Here is a 22,160-nt window from a genome sequence, read left to right as displayed (position 1 = left end):
AAATCTTTCAGATTAATGCAAATTTCCTGCTTTTAAAAGTTAATTTGTATGTTTTTTTTGTTTTTCTTTACAGGTGAATATGTAAACAGATGGTTTTAAGGCCTAGTTACATTTCGGAGGACTTTCAGTCAGTCACTTTATTGATATGGGAGTCAGACACCCTCTCTACTTTTAAAGCAGGCTTAAAACTTGACTATTTGATACACCACCCCAGACTTAGAGCAGCTCTTCATTACTCTGTGAGCTTAGACTGCTGCTGAAAGCTTAGATTAAAAGAAGACATCAGGAGTCTGACCCAACAGACTCTAGAAAAGACTCAAACACAGCGTCAGTGTAGGTTTCAACTCTTTTATTCACAGCACAGAGTCTACTGACAGGAGTCGCTGATGCGTCTAAAGCTCATGAACCTGGTGGGGTTGTTGCCCATGTTCATGAAGTTCCTGTACTCGCCGGGCCTCATGTACATCATCCTGCCTCTGAAGTTGGGCTGCTCGTACATCAGCCAGTGACCATCCATCACGTTGCAGGACATGCACTGGGACATGCGGTAACGGTCCATGACGTTGTCGCAGTCGTCCGTCAGCTCGTGCATCTGGCCGTTGAAGTTCTCCCTCTCGTAGATCATCATCCTGAAGGGTCCTCTGTGCTGTTTTTGGAAAGAGACGTCAGTTAAACTCTGAATATTTCACACTATCAGCCAGTCCTCTATCAGAGGTGTCAGGGAGCTCACCATGGGGACCACACGGCAGGACCTGATGGAGTCGTTCATGCCCATCATGTTCATGCAGTCGGCGTACTCGCCCCTCCTCATGAAGTGCTGGTTACCCATGAAGTTGCTGCGGTCGTACACGATGAAGCAGCCTCTCTCCACCCTGCAGGATTGGCACCTGTTCAGGTAGGAGGACATGTCCGAGCAGTCGCTCATGCACTCGTAGGAGCGACCCTGGAAGTTCCTGTCCTCGTAGAAGACGATCTGAGACAGAGAAGGGAGAAAGACTTTGGTTAACGCGGTTGATCAGAGATATTCATGTTTGAAATGAATTCACAGAAAAAGAAAATGTTGAGAGAAAGTGAGACCTGTGTAAATGAGGAGGCTAATCTCCCAACATTTCACAGATTTCCTTGTGTAGCTCACCCTGTTCATGTTCATTCCAGGAGAAGTCATTTTGTCAATCAGTGGCTGCTGCTGCTGCTGTTGCTGCTGCTGGTCTTGGTCTGAACTGTACCTTTCCTGGTTTAACCCTTTCCTTTTATACCTGCTCCAAAGACCGGTCCTTTTGTCCAAAGCCCTGAGCCAGCAGCAGAGTCATAGAAATGCACAGAATATGGTTCACTTTTTCAGGGGCCGGTGGGGTCAGAGTCTTTCTCTGTCACTGTGTGGGGGTCAGAGAGTGGGTGAAAGGGTTAGGGGTCAGAGGTCACACCTTGACTTTGTTTTAGTAGTGTGACGTAAACTCTATTGTCATCAGCCACATTTTTTCCTCTTGTTTCTTATGTTTTTGTTGTTTAAAGAATCACTCCAGCACATATCAGCAGATACCTTTATGACTTAAGTATTCTGCACATGAGTCATCTTAAAGGTTACCATCCCTTTAAGTTAAATATCTTTATTATCCACTAAAATGTGTGTATTACAAAAATATGAGACATTTGGATAAAAAGAAAAATAATAATTTAAAAAATCTTTTTGTCGAGTTTTTGGGGTTCTAAAAATATATATTCAACTTTTTTTATTCTGTTGCTGTAATCATCTTATTTAGGATCACTTCCTTGACTTATACACTTTTTTTTCAGTAAAAATTGTCTATGAGGACTAATATAAGCATAATTAAGCTAAAAAGTCCTGAGAAATGTCTCATTGTAAGATATTAAATAGTAATAAAAATGAAATAAATAAATAAAAAATGGAAAAAAAAATCGTATTATTTTATTATATTTTAGGATTTTTAGTCAGCAAAGAAAAGTACTGCAACATTAATTGAAAAAATAAAGATAAATTTAAAAATAATTAGAATAGAAAAAAGTCAGACAGATAATAAAAATAACTTTATTATATTTATTTATTTATTTATTTATATTGCAGCTTTGAACACATTAGTTTATAAAGTCAAAATAAATTAAAAGAAATAAAAAGCTAGCAAGGGTGCAACCTTATCAGCCTCAAAATGTATAAATATATATATATATATATATATATATATATATATATATATATATATATATATATATATATATATATATATATATATATAGAAAAACCGAACCACACAGACTAAGACAACAAGGACCAGAGGTTAGAACAAGTAGGTAAAAGTACAACATAGATAAAATGACATTAAAAATTCTGATAATAAAAGTAAAAGCCACATTTAAAAAATAAAAAAATAAATGAAAAGAAATGATAATAAATTTTGTAAAATAAATATCTTTTTTGAATTAAGGATGATAAACATACATAGAGTAAGATAAAACAGAGCCACAAAACGCAGACGTGAATTCATGTAATTAAAGATAACTGATATATAACTCCCTCCGCTGTAAACAGGTAGTTTGGTCACATGTAGTGCCTCCTCCTCAGCACACAGAGGCGCTCTGACATGCGCAGTGCTCTCTGTGGTTCCCTCTTGTCTTAGTAACGGAGCGTGTTGTCAAACGTTGCTAAGGAAGTAGTGGAGCTAACGGTACTTTTAAAACAGCCACTCTGATACAAAACAGCTTGAAACGAAAGGTAACTTCACTCCAGCTTGATTAACCGAGAATAACTGAATAAAACAGGCGCTTCAAACGTCATCTGTTACGTAGTTACGTCTTCGAAAAGGGTTGTTTCAGACGTTTGTGTTGCTAGCTGCTAGGTAGCTAACCGCTTTGAGATAAATAAACCGGTGAAATAAAACTTGGAGGTCAGATGATGTGGGCAGAAGCATAATTTTGATGTTGAATGAGTTTTAAACACGAAATAAGTGAAATTTCTCTGAGATTTCAGCATAAACAGCTATCTGAAGCTAACGATGACCTCATGCTGCTGCTGTTTATACTTTCTCTGTGTACGTAAATACGTTTGATGATGGTTAATTTAACAGTCTTTAGCTTCTGGTGTGAAAAGACGAGTCAATCAGATTGACAGACAACAAAAATAACCATTCTTCATGACCAAATAAACTCGTTTCAATCTTCATTTCTTTAATTAATCGTTTCCTTCCTCTGTGTTCAGGTGTATGACATTTAACTATGAGAAGACTTCATCCACCTGACCACAGCTGGTGTCACACAGGAGAAGAGGATGGCTGAGAATGGAGAGGACAGCCTCCATGAGTCCCAAGAGGCCACCGGTAAAGGAGACACAGTTGTCAATGACAGCCAGGCTCTCAAGACCCCACTTATAGCGGCCAAACCCAGCAGAGAACACAAGGATGCCCTCAAACTCGGTGCCACAGACACAGAGAGAGAGATCAGTCCATACCAGCCTCGACCACCACAACGCCCTCGCCTGTCCAGCAAAAGCGGCTCAGTGGAGGAGACTGTGAGAGCCAGGAGGCTTAAAAACAGCCAAGAGAGCCTGAGTGACCCGACTGAGACTGGTTCCTCCACAGACTCACTCAGAGAGGACCAAGCAGCTCCTGCTCCACCTGGGTTACTCCTCAGAGATGCTGCAGCTATCAGGGATAACCAGAACCCCAGCGTGAGACCGGTCTCTGCTCTGAAGAGAGGGTCCCCAGTCTTCAGAGACAGAGGAAGCAGCCTCTCCGAGTATGAACGGAGACCCACGAGCCAGCAGAGCGACCACACAGACCCCCGAGTGAGGTCCGCCAAGGTGCGCCTGTCTCCAGTGCACCCCACGGGGCCCCTGCCGGCTCTGGAGAAGAGCTTTGCTTCGGCCACTTTGAGGGCAGCTAATAGGATTGACCGAGATTGTTTGGATTATGCAGTGCTGTCCAGGGAGAAGCACGGGGAGAGGCTCCACAGAAACCTGAGCGACAGCCGGCTTCTGGAGAACATGGGGTCAGACAGCGCCTCTGTCAACTCCATGAGGTCCACGTACAGCGTGCTCAGCCCCATCCGACCGCAGGATGTGAGGAACAGGTACTGTAAGCCTAGATCTGATGTGTTTGGACTTAAGTCACCCTCAGGCTCTGTGTGAGGTGTCAGAAGTCTATTAGGGGGAAGCCGGTCTCTTTTAATGGGCCTGAGCTCCTCGTTTGGACGTGGGCCAGTGACAAAATTAAACTTATGTAGACCAGGATTTGAATATTTGTCTGCTTTGCACTTAAAATGCAGTCTTTGTATTGTTCTTATGGTTTTCTCAGTAAAAAAAAACATCAGTGTGAGCTGTGAACAGACTTTAACCGTCAGTATTCTGTGACAAAAGAAAGTGACTCAGCTCAGACGCCTCACCTGATTTAGAGACAGCTCCTTCCATCCTGAATAAGCTTTCTAGTACTGATTGTGTCTTCTACTTGGAGCTGATCAGCGTAAGACTCAGGGTGTTTGTTTACTGTAAGAAATCAAACATTAAATAACACATTGGACTCAAAGACGACACACCCTCTGTCTTCAAACTGTATGTGAATGTGGGTTTTTTGTTGATTAAACCTGAGGTTTTGGTTGCACTTTATTCAGAATAAAATGTGAATGGATAAAATCCTTGCTGCAGTTCTGCTCTAAGCCACAACCTCTTGCTACTCCTGACTGATTCTATAATTAGGGGTACATTTCCTGTCCATGTGATAAACTTATCAATTTCACTAAGTATTCATTTCAAGCAATGACCAATTTTACAGTGGGTTATTTGGGTGACCTTTCACTTTCTTTTACAGAAAGTAAACAGGTTCCGTCATTTATTTAGCTAAAAATGCAAATCACGTGTTGGAATTTGCAGTTTTTGTGCTGTCTGATTTCTCAAATGTCAGGTTTGCTCTTCAAAATGAACACCAGAATATTATTTTCAGTGTTATTTGTTTAAAATAATCATTAAGATATGACAAAGCTGTTTTTAAAACTATTTTAATAATTTATTTGGATGAAATTATTCACTTTGTGTGTGTCTGAGAAATCAGCATCAACCGTGTTACCCACTAAAAAAACCCTATAAATTAGGGCTGAACAATTAATCGATTTTAAATCGACATCGCAATGTAATAGAAACCAATTTTCAAATCGCAAAGGCTGCAAATAGAAAACAAAAAGTTTCATGTACGCAGACCTGGAGGGAATGTATTAACTTGTACCTGTTCTCCCTTAAAACCAGCAAAAGTCAAAATGCTGATTTTTTTCCAGGAAAAAAAACCCCCTGTGGGCTACAAAGATCCATCCAGTAGATCGTAGAGCCATACCCCTTGATCTTTTTTTTCTGTATGGTTTGTAACTCTTACTGACAACTGGAGGTCATTAAAATTTCACAGCGTTCCTTTTTCTTTTTCAATGAAGAAATGCAAAAAGACTTGTTTAAATGCTACCAGTATCTTTTGTTAGTTAGTCATTCTATAAAATGACTTAAAAACTTGTGTTAAGTGAACAATGCAGAAGATACACGTCCTCCCCTAAAATCGTATGCTAAATCGCAATCGCAATATTGTTAAAAAAAAATTGCAATTAGATTATTTTCCAAAATCATTCAGCCCTACTATAAATCATCAATGGTTTGCTCCAAAGTCACATGACCCAGATCAGCTGAGGTCCCATCCTTTTTGGTGTGAACCTTGAAGAAAGTGTGTCATGTTTCAGCTCCTCCTCATCAATATTTCATCAGAATGATTGTCTGTACATGGGGCGCATTAACTGTTCATCAACTGTGTTACCAACATTTTCTGCTCTTCTTACTGTAGATGTTAAACAGACCAAACTGTGAAGAAAATGAGCAGAAATATGAGCTGATGGAGGTCAGGTGGTGGCATGTTCAAGGTCTGCAGTTAGCACAAGGGACAAAACATGGAGGAAATGTCGACTGTGTTACTGAGATTTTTGTGCCATAATTCTTTTAAATTTTGTCTAAACTGTGATGTGGGACATTTCTAGGGAGCGTAGTCTGACACAGAAATGTTGATAACTCTAAATTCAATTTAGACATGGTTGACAAAATTATGCGCCAATTTTTTTTAAACGTAAAAATCTAAAAACTCATTTAAGCTTAAGCTTGCTAACTAATGAATTAAGTACATTCCAAGTGTATCATTTGCAATCAAATAGAATATGAAACAAAATGCACTTTTTTTACTTTTTTGTTTATCTGCAATGTCCCCCTGATAGAATCACTCTCCTACGTTTCTGTCCCTCTTCATCCGTCCTGTCTATAAATTAAAAAACATTCAAGATACAAATTTAAAACATGAAAACAAAGGAAGAAGGATATCGTATCTCATTTGTTCTTTGCGTTTCCTACTTAATCTCAAATATGTGTTTTTCAGGAGCTTCCTGGAGGGCAGCGTGCTGGGCAGCGGAGCTCTACTGGGAGCCGAGGAGCTGGACCGCTACTTCCCTGACAGGAGGATTGGCATCTATATCGCCACGTGGAACATGCAGGGAGAGAAGGTAGGAGGAGAACAGGAAGTTCTTTCTTCTCTTTAGTGAAAATAAAAACGTAAAAACTGAGTTTTGTTATTTCCCGCCTCTTTTCCAGGGTCTTCCCTCCAACCTAGACGATCTCCTCCTCCCAACAGATTCAGAATTTGCACAAGATTTCTATGTTATCGGTGTTCAGGAGGGATGTCCTGACAGGTTGGTGTGATTCTCTTGTGGATCAGTAAACACAGCTTTGACCCATCACTTTCTCATTCCCTCTTTGTGTGACTGTGTGTGTGTGTGTGTGTGTGTGTGTGTGAAGGAGGGAGTGGGAGACCCGTCTTCAGGAGACTCTGGGACCTTACTACGTCATGCTGTACGCAGCAGCTCACGGTGTTTTGTATCTCAACGTGTTTGTGAGAAGAGACCTCATCTGGTTCTGCTCAGGTAAGACGCACGATCCGGAGGAGAAGCTTGTGTAACATTTTGTGTTCATGTCTGTTTTGACATCGCTGTTGTAAAAATGCTACAGACGCTTACGTTTTTATAGATTTCAATAAGTTAATTTCTCTCATAGCCCGCCATTGTTGTTTTGTTGCAATGCATTCTGGGTAATGTCAAATGGTGCTTGCCTCTATGCATTTTATGGCTTTCCCACTGACTAAACCTGGGAGAGATCCCCAAATAACCGATACGAGTCATCCCACTTTCTGGGACCCTTCTGTAGGGGTACCAAACTGAACCGATCCAATTTCAGAAAGTGAAGCTAAAACACTGCAGACTGTTGATTGGTCAAAAGAATCGTCACTTCCTGTGCAACAGCAGCGCTGCATTTCTCGTGGCAGCACACAGACTTCTCTGAAACAAAGCTTGATTGTTCTTTGTATCAAAGAGCTACATGCCAATCACAGAGAAGGTGAAATGCTGCATGTCTTCCATAATTGCTCTTTGTTTACTGTGTCACATTTTTCTTCTTCATTAGTTTTATTAGTAGAGTACACTGTGTTGTGCTGCTATGGCGTCACGCTGTTGTGTTACTGATGCGGCTGTCGGCATCCAGCTTACACACCCCCTACCACGAGGGGGCACGGTTGGCTGTGGAAACACAAACAGGACCAGGCTTAACCGAGCCAATCTGTACCAAATCGTACTGATCCAAACCAGACTGCTTGATGGAAATGGGACTAATGTTCTTCGATCGCACTGACGCAGAAAATAATACAGAAAAAATCAAACAAAACAGACGTGATAACCAGGAAGAGAGTAGAGTGTGACATAAGGAGACAGAAATACATTGATTCTTGTTTCTATAATGATCAAAAAATCAAGCCTCCACCTTCATCCAGGCTTGGGATCGGCAAAAGTGACCCAAACGAGATGTGCACACATGGGATTTATTTGCATGTAGTCGCCTGCTCTGGCTGCAGCCACAGAGGTTATGAAATATACAGTATAGTGTCTGTGGCTCAGTGCTGCTATAGCAGCTCCACCTGAAAGTCTAAGCTCAGGGTAAACTAACCCGCCACTTACAGACAGATTTTTTTTTCTAAAAAAAAATCTGTGTACACAGATGGCCAATTTGGAGGCCTGCCTCAGTTTGAACAATGATTTGTGTGTGTTTTCAGGTCTTATAGAAAAAACACTTAGAGTTTTCAGCCATTGAAGACTAGAAATTTATTTACAAATCAATTTATGCACACACAAATAATTTTACTGCAGCAATAGCGCCATAGTCCAAACTCCAGAAAAGTTGCTTGATTTGTCACCAGTGGCTTTTAAAAAAAAAAAAATTGAAGAAAGTCTAGGGGGGTCTGGAACTTTGCTAAATATAGCGACAAAGTTGCTAAGTTGGTAACACTGACTATCTCCCATGCACCTTTACACATTATCGTCTCAGAACACACTGCACAGGCAAAGAAATGGCGGCCTCTGAAGGCCTAAAAAGGAAGTGAAGTTAAATTGTTTTAAAGTAACTGGGGCATTTCATGTGTCACTAACAATGAAGTTTATCAGAAAAAGGAAACAGAAACTTAAGTATGAACACTCTGGGTTCCCTTTAACTTCTGTTCTGTTGGTTTGCACAGAGGTGGAACACGCTACAGTCACAACCAGGATCATCTCCCAGATCAAGACCAAAGGGGCTGTGGGGCTGGCTTTCACCTTTTTCGGCACTTCTTTCCTCTTCATCACCTCTCATTTTACCTGTGAGTCACTGTGGGGAGTTAGACTGACATATAAGTCTCCATGGGCAAGAAGATAAAACTAGTTTTGAGGGAGATATGAATCAGTTAAATTAAACACAACGCAGGTTTAAAATCTGCTCTTATAACTACAAACTGTTTGTATTTAACCTTTTCTGTGTTGAAAGGAAGTCTCTTATGTTTCTTTTTTTATTTAAGTTTATTCAGGACAGAAAAGGAACATGTTTTCAGTCATGCCAGGGTTACGAGGCTCCTTTTTTATGTGAAGGATAGAGGTGAAAAACAAAAGATACAAATGGCAACAAGGAGAAGCTTCACTGTTCAGTAAAACGCAAAAAAGTATCCAAGCTAAATAAATACACTCAACTACACAGACTAAAAATAGGAAAATAGAAGGTTAAATTAAAATATTATTTCTTCTCAAATGTTCTTTTTTTATGGTTCATGGTCCTGATGTATCATTCTGTTTCTTCCACAGCTGGAGATGCCAAAGTTTACGAGAGAATACTCGACTACAACAAGATCGTCGAGGCTCTTTCTCTTCCAAAAGGCCTTCCGGACACAAACCCATACCGCTCCACACCGTGTGAGTCACTTTGTGGAAAAATAACAGGAATGTGGGTCATTTTTGAGACTTGGAGTTCAGGCCATGACAGATGAAAGTATCAGAGGAAGAAGATATTCCAGACCAGGATTTATGCTCATCTACAAACAATGATGGACATGTAGTCAGGGTTTGAACGTACCGGCGTTAAAATAAAAGCAGAAGTTATCGCAGCTGTTAGAAAAACTGTACAAACAATATCTTCAGGTAATATTTTTAAATAAAAGGCTCAGCTAATTGTTGATTGTCTCTTATAATTACAGCCGACGTCACCACAAGATTCGACCAGGTCTTCTGGTTCGGAGATTTCAACTTCCGGATAAGCAAAGACCGTGTTGACGTGGAGACCATCATAAACCGCACAGTAGGAGGAGACATGGGCCCCCTGTTGGAGCACGACCAGCTCTCCAAGGAAATCAAAGATGGTATGTTTGCACAGAGTTCAACAGAGAGGTTTTCATAACAAAGTTCATTGCGAGACTTAGCGAATGAGCCGCTTTCCTTCGTCAGGTTCCATCTTTAAAGGTTTCCAAGAAGCTCCGATTCACTTCCGCCCGACGTACAAGTTCGACGTCGGCTGTGATATCTATGACACGACCTCCAAACAGAGAACACCTTCATATACAGTAAGGGGTAGAGATGATGTGTCCCTAAAAGATGAAGATGTCTGTGAAATAAATAAGACACAAACTGCTCTGTTTGGGTTCACAGGACAGGATCTTGTTCAGGAACAGACAGACCGATGACATTAAAGTGGTGAAGTACACCAGCTGCTCCAGCATCAAGACTTCAGACCATCGGCCCGTCATCGGCGTCTTCCAGGTCAAACTCAGGCCAGGCAGAGATAAGTAAGTGGTCTGTTAAAGAACACTGTGAGAAGTATTTCCTTCACTCACTACCAGATGATCAGTGGTCAGTTTTCTGCAGTTACATACTGCGTAAACATCAGCAAACTGCTTCTGACCAAGGAACATGTTCTCCTTTAGGGGGCGATATGTGGAAAATATGTCATTATGTATTTATGGCAGGATCAGGATTTAGATAATGAACCCTTTGAGTCTTTTTGTGCAACATTTATGTTTTCCTGCTCAGTATCCCTTTAGGTGCAGGCCAGTTTGATCGAGGCTTGTATTTGGAGGGCATCAGGAGGAGGATCACCAGGGAGCTGAAGAGGAGGGAGGCCATGAAGAACCAAAGTAGCAGCACCATCTGTACCATCTCCTGACTCCTTTCATTTGAACTCTGGTCCAGACTGGACCGGGTGAAATGTGCCAGAAAGTGGAATGTAAAGCCAGATTATCTTGACTCCTCAGAGCCTGGTACTGGTTGCAGTAGGTGAGCAGGGTGCGCCCTCTGTTGGGCATTATTGGGAACTTTGTATGTGTGAGTGTCTGTGGAAGTGGCTGGCTGTACTTGAGGGCAGGGACCTTGAGGTCAGGCAGACTAAAGGTTTGCACACACAGCGGTCTGATCTTTATTTATTCAGCCCCCTCTACTCAAACAGGGGAATGAGGGGGCGTTGGTTGTGGCTTACTCTGCAGTTACATGCTCCTGTGTGCACTGATCTAACCTTTAAAGCCTCTGAGTTACTGCATTCATTTTCTGACTTTCTTAGATGTTCAAATGCCTTGTTACTCTTCTCATCGATCAACTCACTGAACGTTACTAAAATGCACTTTGAGTGATTTTTAACTTGAAGCTTAACGTTGTGTAGAGGAGATCCAGGAGTGAAGATCAAATACCGAATCATGAGCACACCAGAGACTGGAGACTTTCAGGGAGATCAAATGTATTTTTAAATAACAAGATAAACTGTTAATTCATGACACTACTTTTCTCTTATTAGGCCAAGTAATCCTTTCCAACAGACTGTAACTCAATGCCTTACCTCTCATTTCAGTGCTGTGTAACCTCATACTTAACTGTAAACCATGTACTGTATGTTCCACATTAATAGATCCTACATTCCCAGCATGAAGAGTTGAGATTACTCTTAAAAAGAAGTGCCTGTGAGTCTTTGTTGGTTCAGGGCCTCCAAGTCTTTTTATATGTCGATTTACATCCATTAATAAATGTTTACAACACAAGTTTTTGTCGGTTTAATGTTCATTGCACTGGAAAGCAAATGTCTTCAAATAAACAGTTTTACTTGTGGAGATAATTTATTTATTTACCTGTTGTTGTACAGATGTCGTGAGTCATATTTACTTAAATAAGAAAGAAACAACTCTGTGTGAGGGCTAATTAGCAAAAGCGCATTTACGAGACTTCCGGTTGTGCATAACTGCGAATTGGATGATTAGCATGGCGGTTAGCATAGCCGTTAGCCGCCGTCTAACAAAGAATAAAGACTAAAAACAGCTTTTCTAAGTCTCTCCAAATTTGTGGGTCACTTAGTTTGTTACAAGTCAATCAAAAAGTAAAAAAGACGTTTCAACATTTGATGTGTATTAATAATATAAGACAACTGTTGTAGCACAAGAGAGCTAACCGTCGAATGAAGGCTAACTAGCCGTTGTTAAATTTAGCTCTATTGGTTAATGAGTTAAATAGCGGTTGGTGATGAATTTATGCGTTTTTAGACATTTTAGCAACATAAACGAGCAACTATGTGAAAATTATGGACGAATCTATCTGCGGGAGCCTCAGAGGTCATCAATAAACCGTTAGCAGCCGTTTAATAAAGAAATAAAGATTAATTGAGTGCGGTTTGAACTACTTCCTTTGTTAGTTGCGTTGTTGCTAAACTCGACACAAAATGTACAAACGTCTGATTCAGGCGAACTAGCTACTAATTTACAACATTTAATTTCCTGTTTTCTCAAGATTACAGTTCAATTTCATTTTGATTTCAAGATTATAGGATAACTAGTTCAACGTGGTTAGTGAGCGATTGCTTGTGGTGTTTGCTAGTCTTTGTGGTAAATTAGTTAAACAAACAAGTGTTGGAAAATTAGTTTCACATTTAATAAATTCAAATATGATAGTAAAATTGTTATCTATCTGTGGAAGTTCTAAAAGGTTTCAATCAGTTATGTTTTTAAATTCTGTTTTCTTAAGATTGCAAGTGAATTTTTTTCTCCACAAGATGTCATTATTTTTCTCATTATCTCTTATTTCCTTGAAATAATGGTACAATTGATGGCACCAATGAGAAAACAAGTCCATTTTTTTGATAGTGAGATCATTTCCAGGCGATCTAGAAAACAAATCAGTAGTTTGATTGCTAGCATTAGCCAGAAGATGAGCGATAAACTGACCCATAATTTTAAAAACATATGATTTTTTTTCTAGTGCCAAGTAGACAACCGGGATTAAGTCTCAAGAAAACTGGAAAAAAAAAAAGTATTTAATCCTGATTTTCAGAGCAAGGTTAGGAAGTGATTTCTGAATATTAGCTCAAAATTCAAGAAATTCAAATAAGATACTCATCTTTCTCCTAACAAGTTTTCCTCACACCAATCTCTTACCTTTAAAGTGACGCACATCTTGGAAACCTCCCCTTCTACATCACAAAATTGGCATCGATTTTTACATTTTCTAAACATTGAATACAACAATTTTGAAAGATTTTAGAAAAAAATGCTCCAGTTTGAGTTTTTAATATTTATGTATAGCTTGTCAAACAACCTTGAAAACATTTATTGTTTTATTACGGCGGTGTTAGAGTCTCCTGTTCCTGTAAATCCAAACAATAACAGTCAGGCACAAAGAAACTGGGAGAGGGAAGACGAAAGAGGTAAGTTGAAAGTTTCAAGTTAAGTTTTAGCGTTTGTGCCGAACTGAGAGGGTAGAAAATCAGAGATTTTTTTAACATGTAGTCAACATTTATCGTCAGTTTCACATGTTTTCAACTAAATTTTAATATTATCTTTTTATTTCCACTAAAACTGAAATCTTAAATACAACAAAATAAAGGACATTCTTGAAAAAGAAAACTGGAAAAACAATATCTTTCTCCTTTCCTTTTCCCTTTTTAATCTTTCATATGATTGAGATAATTTTGCATTTGTATAAATACTTGATGTTCATCAGCTTTTCTGTTCCATCCATGAAAAAAGACAAGATTTGAGAAGAACTGCTGGGGATGAAAGCAAACCACTTTTTGCCAATATTTCCAAGACACATTCAAAATAAAATGTCAAACATTTATAAACTTTTACAGATCGTTGATCTTTATGAGGCAGTTAAAAGGGGGAATTGACCCTTTTGTTCTGTTTTTTAGGGGCATTGTCCATTTTCAAGCAAACTCCTGCAAAGCACCCAGGTAAATAAAGAAGTATGGCTTCCAGCCCACTTACAGTAAATACAGATACTCTAACTGCATGTAGACTACAGGACTGTGGAGTAAAATGTAACTTTGCTTTAAAATCCACTCTCAGAGGATCAGGAGAGAGCCCGGGTATTAGTCCCCTCCCAGAGTGAGCTGTGTCGAGTTCTGTGTTGGTGGGAGGGAACACTAGTGAAATCTTTCAGTCCAGCTTATTTACAGTGATGCTTGTTGCTGAAGCCCGGCTCGAGGGCCAGGCTCAGGGGGTCTATCTGAAGAGGCGGTACATGCGGGGCAGACGACCGTCTTTGCTGGATAGGGCGGTCTGGATGTGTTCGTATGAGGGCATTTCTGTCAGATCTCCTAAAGCGGCGACTGCAGGCTTACTGCGCAGCATCTTGGCGGTTGCTTTCTTTATGTCACTGGCAGTCACCTTACCTGGGAAACAGAACAACAGACAGTCACAGAGGGAACTTAACATTTATACAACAAATAATAGAAATCATTGGATAATATTCCTCCTAAGGTGTTCTGAAATTCAACGTCATGGGCTTCCCAACAAAACAACACGTTAACATGAAAACATCTTCCAGTTTGAACAGTGTTGTACAGATTTGACCCCTAAATTAGTTTATGTTCTTAACAATAATAGCGTCTTTGTGATAACGGGTGATTTTTTTTTTTACTTTGGCTGTTCCTTTTTTATTTACTCAGGTATTAAAATATATTTCCAGTCCCATTTTCTGTATGAATGACTTAGAAACACTAACAGTCAGCATTTTTATATGGAGCTTCAGAAATTGGACTATGAGCTTCGTCAGTATGAGATCAGACTATTAAGATGCATGTAAACAGCTTAATCAGGCCGGGAATGGACTGGGCGGTGAAAATTAACTAGTTTGACACATACACACAACTTCTGCTTATAAAAAAAGGATTCAGCGCCACCTATGAAAGCAGTGACTTTACCGCTGTGACTTTACCATCGGGCTATAACCTTAGTGGGACCACTGCATGAATGTAAATGTACTGACTGTTAAGTTTAATACTCACTGATGAGATTACAGAGCTCATGCGGCAGCTTTCTCATCCCCGTAGAGAGAACCTGACGACCCACATCTTCAAAAATGACCGGCCGAGACTCCAGGTTCATCATCAACATGGACTTGAGCTGAGTCTTTGCTCTCTCCAGCTCCATCTGAACAACCACAGGCAGACAGAGACGTGTTTTCAGAATGGTATGTGAACTTTTTAAGTCATGTTCAAGAACCCTGATAGTGAAACAATGCCTCACCTCTCCTGCACTGCCGGACATCTGAATGAACTCTCTGGTTATTATTTCCACCATTTCTCTCACCTGGATGTGAATGTAAGCAGTGATAAGACAATGTTAACATTCTCTGATAAGAGTATTTGGTTGACATGGTGCCCCATGTTTAAATTTGCAGTTCAGCGTCTGTACCGACCTGTCTTGGGTCTGCACTGGCGTGGATACACAGCAGACCGCTGTCCTCATAGCTGTGATGGTAGGAGGTGGCGTTGTACATCCAGTGATGTCTACAACAGACACAGAGACCCATAACAGGTTATAATATTATTCAAGAGACTGAAATGAGAGGATTGAAGGAATGAAAGCCTGCTGCTCTACTTTACTACATCAACAGCCCACCAACTTTCAATCCACCTGTGGCTAACCTCAAGTTTTACAGCCCTGGGAAGATAACTGCATCTACAAAAAGACAAATCTGGAAGAAAATACAGATTTTAATTCTGTGTGGATGGATTCATTTAACTGTCAATGTGCCGGCTTTATATACATGACTGATATGTGGCAAGAAATTAAAAAACAAAAAATGAAGAGTTGAGCAATATTTATTAAATACGTTTCCAAATTCTTTCCAGTATTTAAAGTTTTTTAAAGTTAAAGTTTTCTAAATTTCAATTTTTTACTTTTTTTTTTTTTTTTTTTTGCAAATTTTTGAAATTTCTAAAAGTTTCATTTTTTGCCTATTTTTAACATTTTAAAATGTTTTTCTAATTTTTACATTCAAATTTCTTTTTTTTGGCAACTTTATGAATCCCCCCAAAAAATAATTGAACAAAATTATGAAATTAAATTTTTTGGCAATTATTGCAAATTTTTGAAATTTTGAAAAAGTTTAATTTTTTTTTTTTGCCTATTTTTAACATTTCAAAATGTTTTAAAATTTTAAAATCTAAATATCTTTTTTATGTTTTTGCAACTTTATAAACTTAAAAAAATAATTGGACTACTTAATGAAATTTAATTTTTTTGAAATTATTACACATTTTTGAAATTTCAATAGTTTTTTCCAAATTTTTCAAACTTAAATTCTTTGAGAATTTCGGCTGTTTTATTAAATTTAATTTAATTTAATTAATTTATATGTATACAAATTATCCTCTTTATAGTCTTTTTTGTAAAGATCAAGCAGATTTCGTGTCTCTGGAATGACTTTAATCTGGTTGAACTGAGGCAAACTGGCTCCTATAAATGTTAGGGTTGGAGACCCCTTCTTCCACAGGATCTGCAAACACTCACCTGTTGAGCACATTCAGGTACAAGCGGGTGAACATGCCTTTCCCTGGTCCTCCTGCAGAGAAGGATCCACCTCCACCCATCATCATGTTCAGGACTGCAAACGGGATGAAGTCATCCTCCTGAAAATGAAAAACATTCATTTTAACTGGATGCATGTTGTTATCAAAGATGACCAGGGAAAGCGATCACTCACCAGGAACGAGCAGCTCTCCAGGCCGATCATGATGTGGGTGAGCTCTGGGATTGGAGTGGGGCCGAGGCTCACATCTGACATGTCCTTCTCCATCTAACAGATTTTAAAAAAGACGTTATCATCAGATGTTTAAAATTACTGCAGCGATGTGACACTGTCTCTCTTTAAGAGAAACTTAAAGAGTTTGGGTTTTGAATGACTCACCTTGACGATGCCTCCGGTGTACTGAGCGACAGAGCGGTCTACATTAGCGGCTGCACTTGTTCCCCACACCGGCTTCACATCCAGCAGGTATTTCCTGGCACATTCTACCAGCTGCTCGTGTTCAATGCCCACTCCAGCCAGCACCATCCGCTCAGGACTGAAGTAGTTACGAAGGTAACTGTGGAGAACGTTCTTGTCGATCTTATCCACGCTTTGAACCGGACAGAAACGAGGCAGACCGACTGTGTTGTTCTGATATGCAGCCTGGAAACAAACACGATAAGGATCACGATGGAGACTTTTCTTCAAGACAACTCTTCCCAGGATGCAAAGGGACTATGTAATGTATTAATTTGTAGTTATGTAGAGATATTGTTTGAAAGGTGTGTGTATAACGTACAGATCTTTTATCAAGATCCTTATGAAGTCCTCACAGTGCCTTTAAAAAAACATAGCTGTTGTTTTAAGTTGTAAAAAATGACTTGACTTACAGCGTGGATCATCTCAGTGAGTAAGGGTTCAGGATCCGGCCGCATGTTTAGATCTTCTAACTCAAAGCGCACAGCCATTTTGGTCATCTCTATCTCATCATCTATAGATTAAAAATAATAAAAAAAGATTAATCTCTTTAGTGATAAAACAATAGAGATGCACTTGTTATAAAATCAAAATAAAAATGGACTGACCTAGCAGGCGAGGTTGAAAAACAGCATCAGAGAGAAGATTGACCACCGTGTCCAGACCCTTCACCTCGGCAGACACGGCGTACATAGTGGTGTCTCTGCACAGCAACATAAAAACGTATATTTAAGACATATATGGGAAGAATTAACACATAAAGATCACATTTTTAAACAAAAGAGGTGACATACCGTGATGTTTGACAGTCACATATACCTCCATGTTTTTCCAACGTGAGTAGAATTTCATCCCTGCTCCCGTACTGAGCTGTGGACTTCATATTGAGAGAGACTTCTGTTAACATTAATTCACACAAACAAACTCCCTTGAGCTTTAAAATTCAGGACCTTTTAACACTTACAGAAAAGGCGAGTTTCTCTACAAAGTGTGCGATTCCACTGGGATACTTTGCTTCATGTCTGGATCCAGAATTGATTAAAACTGTTAACAGGAAAGAAAACGAACATCACCATCTGCTCCAGGTTATTAATCAAGACAGATTCTTATAACAGTTGGTAAATATGGTTGAACTTACTTCCAACTGTGCAGAATTGGCCAAACTTGTTTTGGGAAGCGACTTTGAGGCCGTTTTCTAGCGTAGTGATCTTTGTTTCGTATTTTTCTTGACCATCAACTGATGCAAACACTGGCTTTGGGATCCCAGGCAGCGGTGAAGAGAGGGAGATATTTGGGTATCCACCTCCGCTGCTGTATTTCCTGTAAGCTGCGATCCCAAACCTGTAAGAACAACAACATAAGGTCAACATTAGGCCTGGGGTGGAAAATCTGAGTCTGTCTTTTATGTATTCAAGAGTAGACGCTTTCGGCCATATTTCTTTTGTTTTCTTTTGTTTTTCTGTTTCTCTTTCTGTGCAGTTTATATCGCAACAGCATAGTTTGCTTACTTTCTGACCATTTAAAGTGCTTTCACCCATCCACACCACATTTACACCATGATGGCCAAAGACTGCCATGGTAAGGGACCATCAATTTCACATAACACCATCATACTCATCCATGCCGAGCTAAATTAGAGAAAGTGATGCTCCCACTGAGCCACAAATTAACAAATCAATAAAAAAATTAATAAAACAAAACAACATTCCTGATCTTTAAGGTCTGCTTAGCACCTGCTCCATGCGAATCACATCATGAGAATACAGCTGTCTTTCCCTGGAGTGGACTCATATTAGCAATCTGAAGACTACAAAATCATCAAGCTAACTTACAAACCGTTTTTTCTCTTCATCAAGTTAAGACAGTAGACCCTCCTACAACAATTTTCAAACTTAGGTTAGAAATAAGCGATACGTACAATAATAAGAAGCTCAAGGTGTCAACTGAGGTCTTCAAAACAGGAAGAGCTCTAATAAACCACCACTAAAGCTCAAAAACACAACTAACGAGTTCATCTTTACAGTCAACTACAAAATTACTCTCAGTTTTTTGAAGTTCACTCCGTATTTATCAATGATGTTGCGTTAATAATGCTATCCTAACAGCAGAACTGTTCCTTGTATAACGGTTGGTAGTTAGCATCATGCTAATTGCTAATATTGTTGATGAGAACGTAAAAAAATGACGAAGCTGAAAATGTCACGCAAATTTACACCATGAAGGAAGACAAACAAATGGTTTGTGAAGATTTTATGTCTTTAAGTTGACTCTTCCTATTAGTAACGAGGAGTTATTTCTAATAGTTTTCTACCTTTGGACACGATTCCAGGTTCTGCACCTCGACATGTGAGTCGCCATCTTGGATCCTGTGTGACCAGCAAACAACCCGGATGATGATGAAAGGTTTCCGAAGAACTTCCGCCGCAGTAAAACACCAAAAAAATTAATATATGTATTTTTTTAAATCAAAATTTGAAAAAAAGAAAAAAAATGATTAAAAAAAAATCTATATTTATGAAGTAATGTTGATTTATGTTTAAAAAAAGTGATGGACATTTTTAATTACAGGTTAAGTTCACTGTCCAGTCCAGGGTACCTGGTATCACTCTGGTACATTAAAACTACTAGCATTTATTAAAACAATGCAAAAGAAAAAAACTGCATCAAAATATTAAAAAATATTTTTTTTTCAGTCTTCCGTGACAGCAAGACATTGATTCTTCATATTAAATTATATTATATTATATTATATTATATTATATTATATTATATTATATTATATTATATTATATTATATTATATTATATTATATCATGGGGGGTCATGTTAACAACTTCTTAACTTTAAGAGCTGTATTTGGAGACACCAATGGACTACACTAGAACTCTGGGGGTCTGCCGTGGTGTCACAACATTAGCAGCAGATCCCTTGAGTCCTGTAAATTGTGACGTGGGGCCTCCATGGTCCAGACTTGCTTGTCCAGCACATCCCACACATACTTGGTTAGTTTAAAAACTGGGGATTTGGTTGCAGTGATTTTCGATGCAGCCTTGTTCTATTGCTTCATGGAAGAAGCCCAAAACATAAGTTGCAATGCACCATGTGTGACCTTTCTCTGTCAGCACTATGCTTTGTAGCAGTTTGAGAACTCAGCTTTACTCCTCATGCAAAAAATTGAGCCTTTGCTACCTAAGACCAAATAGTCAGTTTATTGATTTTCTTTCCTTGGGCCTCTTTTGCAGATTCTGACCCATGCACAGGAGCTGCAGCCTCAGAGATGTCCTGACCCAGGCACATGGCTTTTGTTAAGGTCACTTATGTACTTACTCTTGTATATTTTCCTGCATATAGCACATCAATTCTGAGGAAAAGATTCACTCTCAGTCTTCTTCTTAAAAGGTGTAAAGCCTTTTTTGCTGTCACACTGAATTTTGTGTAAATGCATCGTACACTTCTGTTTGAATGAACAAAGTTTTTTCCCAATGCATCAACCCTAGGCTTGCACAAGTTTTGACTTTATTTAATGTCACAAAGAGCAGCATTTCCACAGCACAAGCTTTACTCAAAACCTGTTTGCAAGGATGAAGCTTTTTTGGAGTGTGTGTCTGTCTAATTTGGGCTCAGGGAACCGAACAGAACAATTGATTCCTCAGAGCAGTCATCCAGCCAAGAGCATTTAGTTGCCCATCAGTGAATCAATTTGCACACAGAAGTAGGCCACCGCTTCACAAACACAACCAACTCTACCTTAGTTTGAAACATGTTGGAGCTGCAGAGGGATTAACAGGAGGGTGACCAGCTGCAGATTTGACTAAAATGTTCTCCAGCTTTCAAATCACATCAGTTTTACTTTTGATTTCTCTGCCAACACCTAGAAGCTTGGCATATGAGCTCCATGACACCATCCACACGCTAACACAGGAAAACCTGCACCTGCAGCACCGACTGGAGAACCTCACTCGGGCTCTCAGAGAACTGAAACATCTGCTGATAGAGCACTCCAGAGGTAAAAGCAGATTTCACTCACACATTTGTTTGTATTTACCTTTTTGTTGGCATTTACTGAGCGTTCATTTATTAATTTAACACAGCTTCTGGGAGGGGACATGAAGCTCAGTTTCTGAAGGTGTGGAGGGAATGGTCTCAACACGGTAAGGGCCTTCACTGAAGTTTGACATATTGACACAGATTCTGTTTCAATACGTGAGTCTTTGTCTTGGGTTTTGCAGGCATCAGCACTGAGGCTCATCAGATGCTGCAGCAGACTCTCTGTTTGAGCGAGCCGCACAGCGCTGCTCAGCCTGTCTCCATCACTCCTGGTTTTCCTCTCCTCCTCATCTCGTCTTTACTCTCCATAATTCTCCTATCATCTCTCAGCTCATAGAGACGAAAAGTATATTCATTATGTTTCCTTCATTCATTCAAAATAAGGACTTTAAGATATTGCTCTCGACATCGTTAGAACATTATTTTGGTAAGCAACAACAAATCTGCAGAAGTTTCAAAGAACTTTAAAAGTATGTTTGAATTATATTGCCTGTAAATTAACTTTTTCTACATTGGTGTCAAATGTATTGTTACAGAAGATGAAAAAGTGTTTTCTCTGTCAATGATTTTTAAAATATTTTTATATGCATGTGAAGTCAAAAAGACTCCTCTGTATTCCCTTTGCTATTGCTGAACTTATTGTCAACAATAATTGTACATAGTCTTATTATTTATTCTTGTCGCATGTCCTTTGATTCTATGAAAATCATGAAGAAACAGTAATTTACATCATTTTTGGGACTAAAATGACCCTGAAATGTAAAAGAGAGTTGAAATCTTTGATATATCAACAATTAAAATCTTAACAATTTTAAGAAAGACAAATAAACTGTACTTAATTTCTGTACTAATGAAGAAAAAAACCTCTTAAATACCTGTAACTCTTAAACAGGTTATTGGTGAGAACTGGGATGCTTCTCCTCTTCTGCTGGATTTGTGTTTGATGTTTCCCTGAATCCAGCAATGTTACATTTCATCTTTGTCTGCTTAATTAAAATGACCCTTCCTGCATAGATTATAAATCGGTGCATTTGTACTTTAATTTCCATTTGATTATGCTGAATGGATGCTCAATTTACATTTGCAAGGACTTCATCTGGCCCCAGTACACATGTGGATGGAGTACACTACTTTAGCTGCAAACACGCATGAGAAGAGGTGAGACAGGAGACACTTTGTGTGTGCAGCTCTGAGCATCTTGTCCAGTTTTACTTAAAAAAAATCACTGTATGGTTGAAACAAGCCTGAATCATGCTAACAGCCCGGTGAAAAGTGGAAGATAAAGTTAGACTTTACGAACTGGTTATTTGAAGCTTGCTAGCGTTCCCAAATTAAACGTTTTTAAGATGTAAGTGGAGTGAGTGTTAGCATGCTAACGTTAGCTACTACGCACGCGGATAATGCCTGCCACCGAATGTGCTAACGGTTGCTACTGAGAATGCTAACGTCTGCGTTCGGTATTTAGCATGCTAAGTAGCAAGCACTGAACAGTCAAAACACAAAAT

General features: G+C 39.2%; 3 protein-coding genes across 5 annotated transcripts; 1 reads left to right on the top strand and 2 right to left on the bottom strand.

Annotated features, from left to right (window-relative positions):
- Nucleotides 1-367: 367 nt before the first annotated feature.
- LOC141790035 (gamma-crystallin M3-like) lies at nt 368-1,165 on the bottom strand. Its single transcript, XM_074669666.1, has 3 exons — nt 1,136-1,165; nt 731-973; nt 368-646 (listed from the first exon to the last, which is right to left on the bottom strand). The coding sequence occupies exons 1-3, from the start codon at nt 1,163-1,165 to the stop codon at nt 368-370; spliced, it is 552 nt and encodes a 183-aa protein (XP_074525767.1).
- A 1,409-nt stretch (nt 1,166-2,574) lies between these two features.
- inpp5e (inositol polyphosphate-5-phosphatase E) lies at nt 2,575-11,404 on the top strand. Of its 3 annotated transcripts, none has more exons than XM_074669308.1 (11): nt 2,576-2,728; nt 3,212-4,080; nt 6,402-6,525; nt 6,614-6,711; nt 6,818-6,942; nt 8,580-8,699; nt 9,175-9,282; nt 9,564-9,725; nt 9,811-9,926; nt 10,012-10,148; nt 10,393-11,404. In XM_074669308.1, the coding sequence occupies exons 2-11, from the start codon at nt 3,281-3,283 to the stop codon at nt 10,523-10,525; spliced, it is 1,923 nt and encodes a 640-aa protein (XP_074525409.1). In that variant the 5' UTR covers nt 2,576-2,728; nt 3,212-3,280; the 3' UTR covers nt 10,526-11,404. The 3 variants fall into 3 exon arrangements, with proteins under 3 accessions (XP_074525411.1, XP_074525409.1, XP_074525410.1); XM_074669309.1 differs by lacking the exon at nt 2,576-2,728 and adding an exon at nt 2,892-3,044; XM_074669310.1 differs by lacking the exon at nt 8,580-8,699 and having other exon boundaries at nt 2,575-2,728.
- Nucleotides 11,405-12,869: 1,465 nt separating this feature from the next.
- pmpca (peptidase, mitochondrial processing subunit alpha) lies at nt 12,870-19,004 on the bottom strand. The gene is made up of 13 exons (XM_074669311.1): nt 18,920-19,004; nt 17,747-17,949; nt 17,573-17,652; nt 17,403-17,485; nt 17,217-17,311; nt 17,022-17,122; nt 16,531-16,794; nt 16,327-16,419; nt 16,134-16,252; nt 15,037-15,127; nt 14,865-14,927; nt 14,624-14,768; nt 12,870-14,008 (listed from the first exon to the last, which is right to left on the bottom strand). Exons 1-13 carry the CDS (start codon nt 18,964-18,966, stop codon nt 13,839-13,841), a joined length of 1,554 nt encoding a protein of 517 aa, XP_074525412.1. The 5' UTR covers nt 18,967-19,004; the 3' UTR covers nt 12,870-13,838.
- Nucleotides 19,005-22,160: the final 3,156 nt, after the last annotated feature.

Source organism: Halichoeres trimaculatus, unplaced genomic scaffold (genome assembly GCF_033239565.1).
Source record: "Halichoeres trimaculatus isolate MK-OKI-2021-1 unplaced genomic scaffold, fHalTri1.1 fHalTri1_scaffold_5, whole genome shotgun sequence".
NCBI lineage: Eukaryota > Metazoa > Chordata > Actinopteri > Labriformes > Labridae > Halichoeres > Halichoeres trimaculatus.
The sequence above is the reverse complement of the archived record's forward strand: the minus strand, read 5'-3'. Positions and strand labels throughout refer to the sequence as shown.

Coding starts and splice junctions, on each gene's coding strand:
- pmpca (XM_074669311.1), bottom strand. CDS start 18,966: ATGGCGACTCACATGTCGAGGTGCAGAACCTGGAATCGTGTCCAAAG. Junction 17,123..17,216: donor TTTTCAACCTCGCCTGCTAG/GTCAGTCCATTT, acceptor TTTAATCTATAG/ATGATGAGATAGAGATGACC. Junction 14,928..15,036: donor CCAGTGCAGACCCAAGACAG/GTCGGTACAGAC, acceptor ATTCACATCCAG/GTGAGAGAAATGGTGGAAAT.
- LOC141790035 (XM_074669666.1), bottom strand. CDS start 1,165: ATGACTTCTCCTGGAATGAACATGAACAGG. Junction 974..1,135: donor CTGGAATGAACATGAACAGG/GTGAGCTACACA, acceptor TCTCTGTCTCAG/ATCGTCTTCTACGAGGACAG. Junction 647..730: donor CCTGCCGTGTGGTCCCCATG/GTGAGCTCCCTG, acceptor TTCCAAAAACAG/CACAGAGGACCCTTCAGGAT.
- inpp5e (XM_074669308.1), top strand. CDS start 3,281: ATGGCTGAGAATGGAGAGGACAGCCTCCATGAGTCCCAAGAGGCCACC. Junction 4,081..6,401: donor CCGCAGGATGTGAGGAACAG/GTACTGTAAGCC, acceptor TGTGTTTTTCAG/GAGCTTCCTGGAGGGCAGCG. Junction 9,283..9,563: donor CCCATACCGCTCCACACCGT/GTGAGTCACTTT, acceptor TTATAATTACAG/CCGACGTCACCACAAGATTC.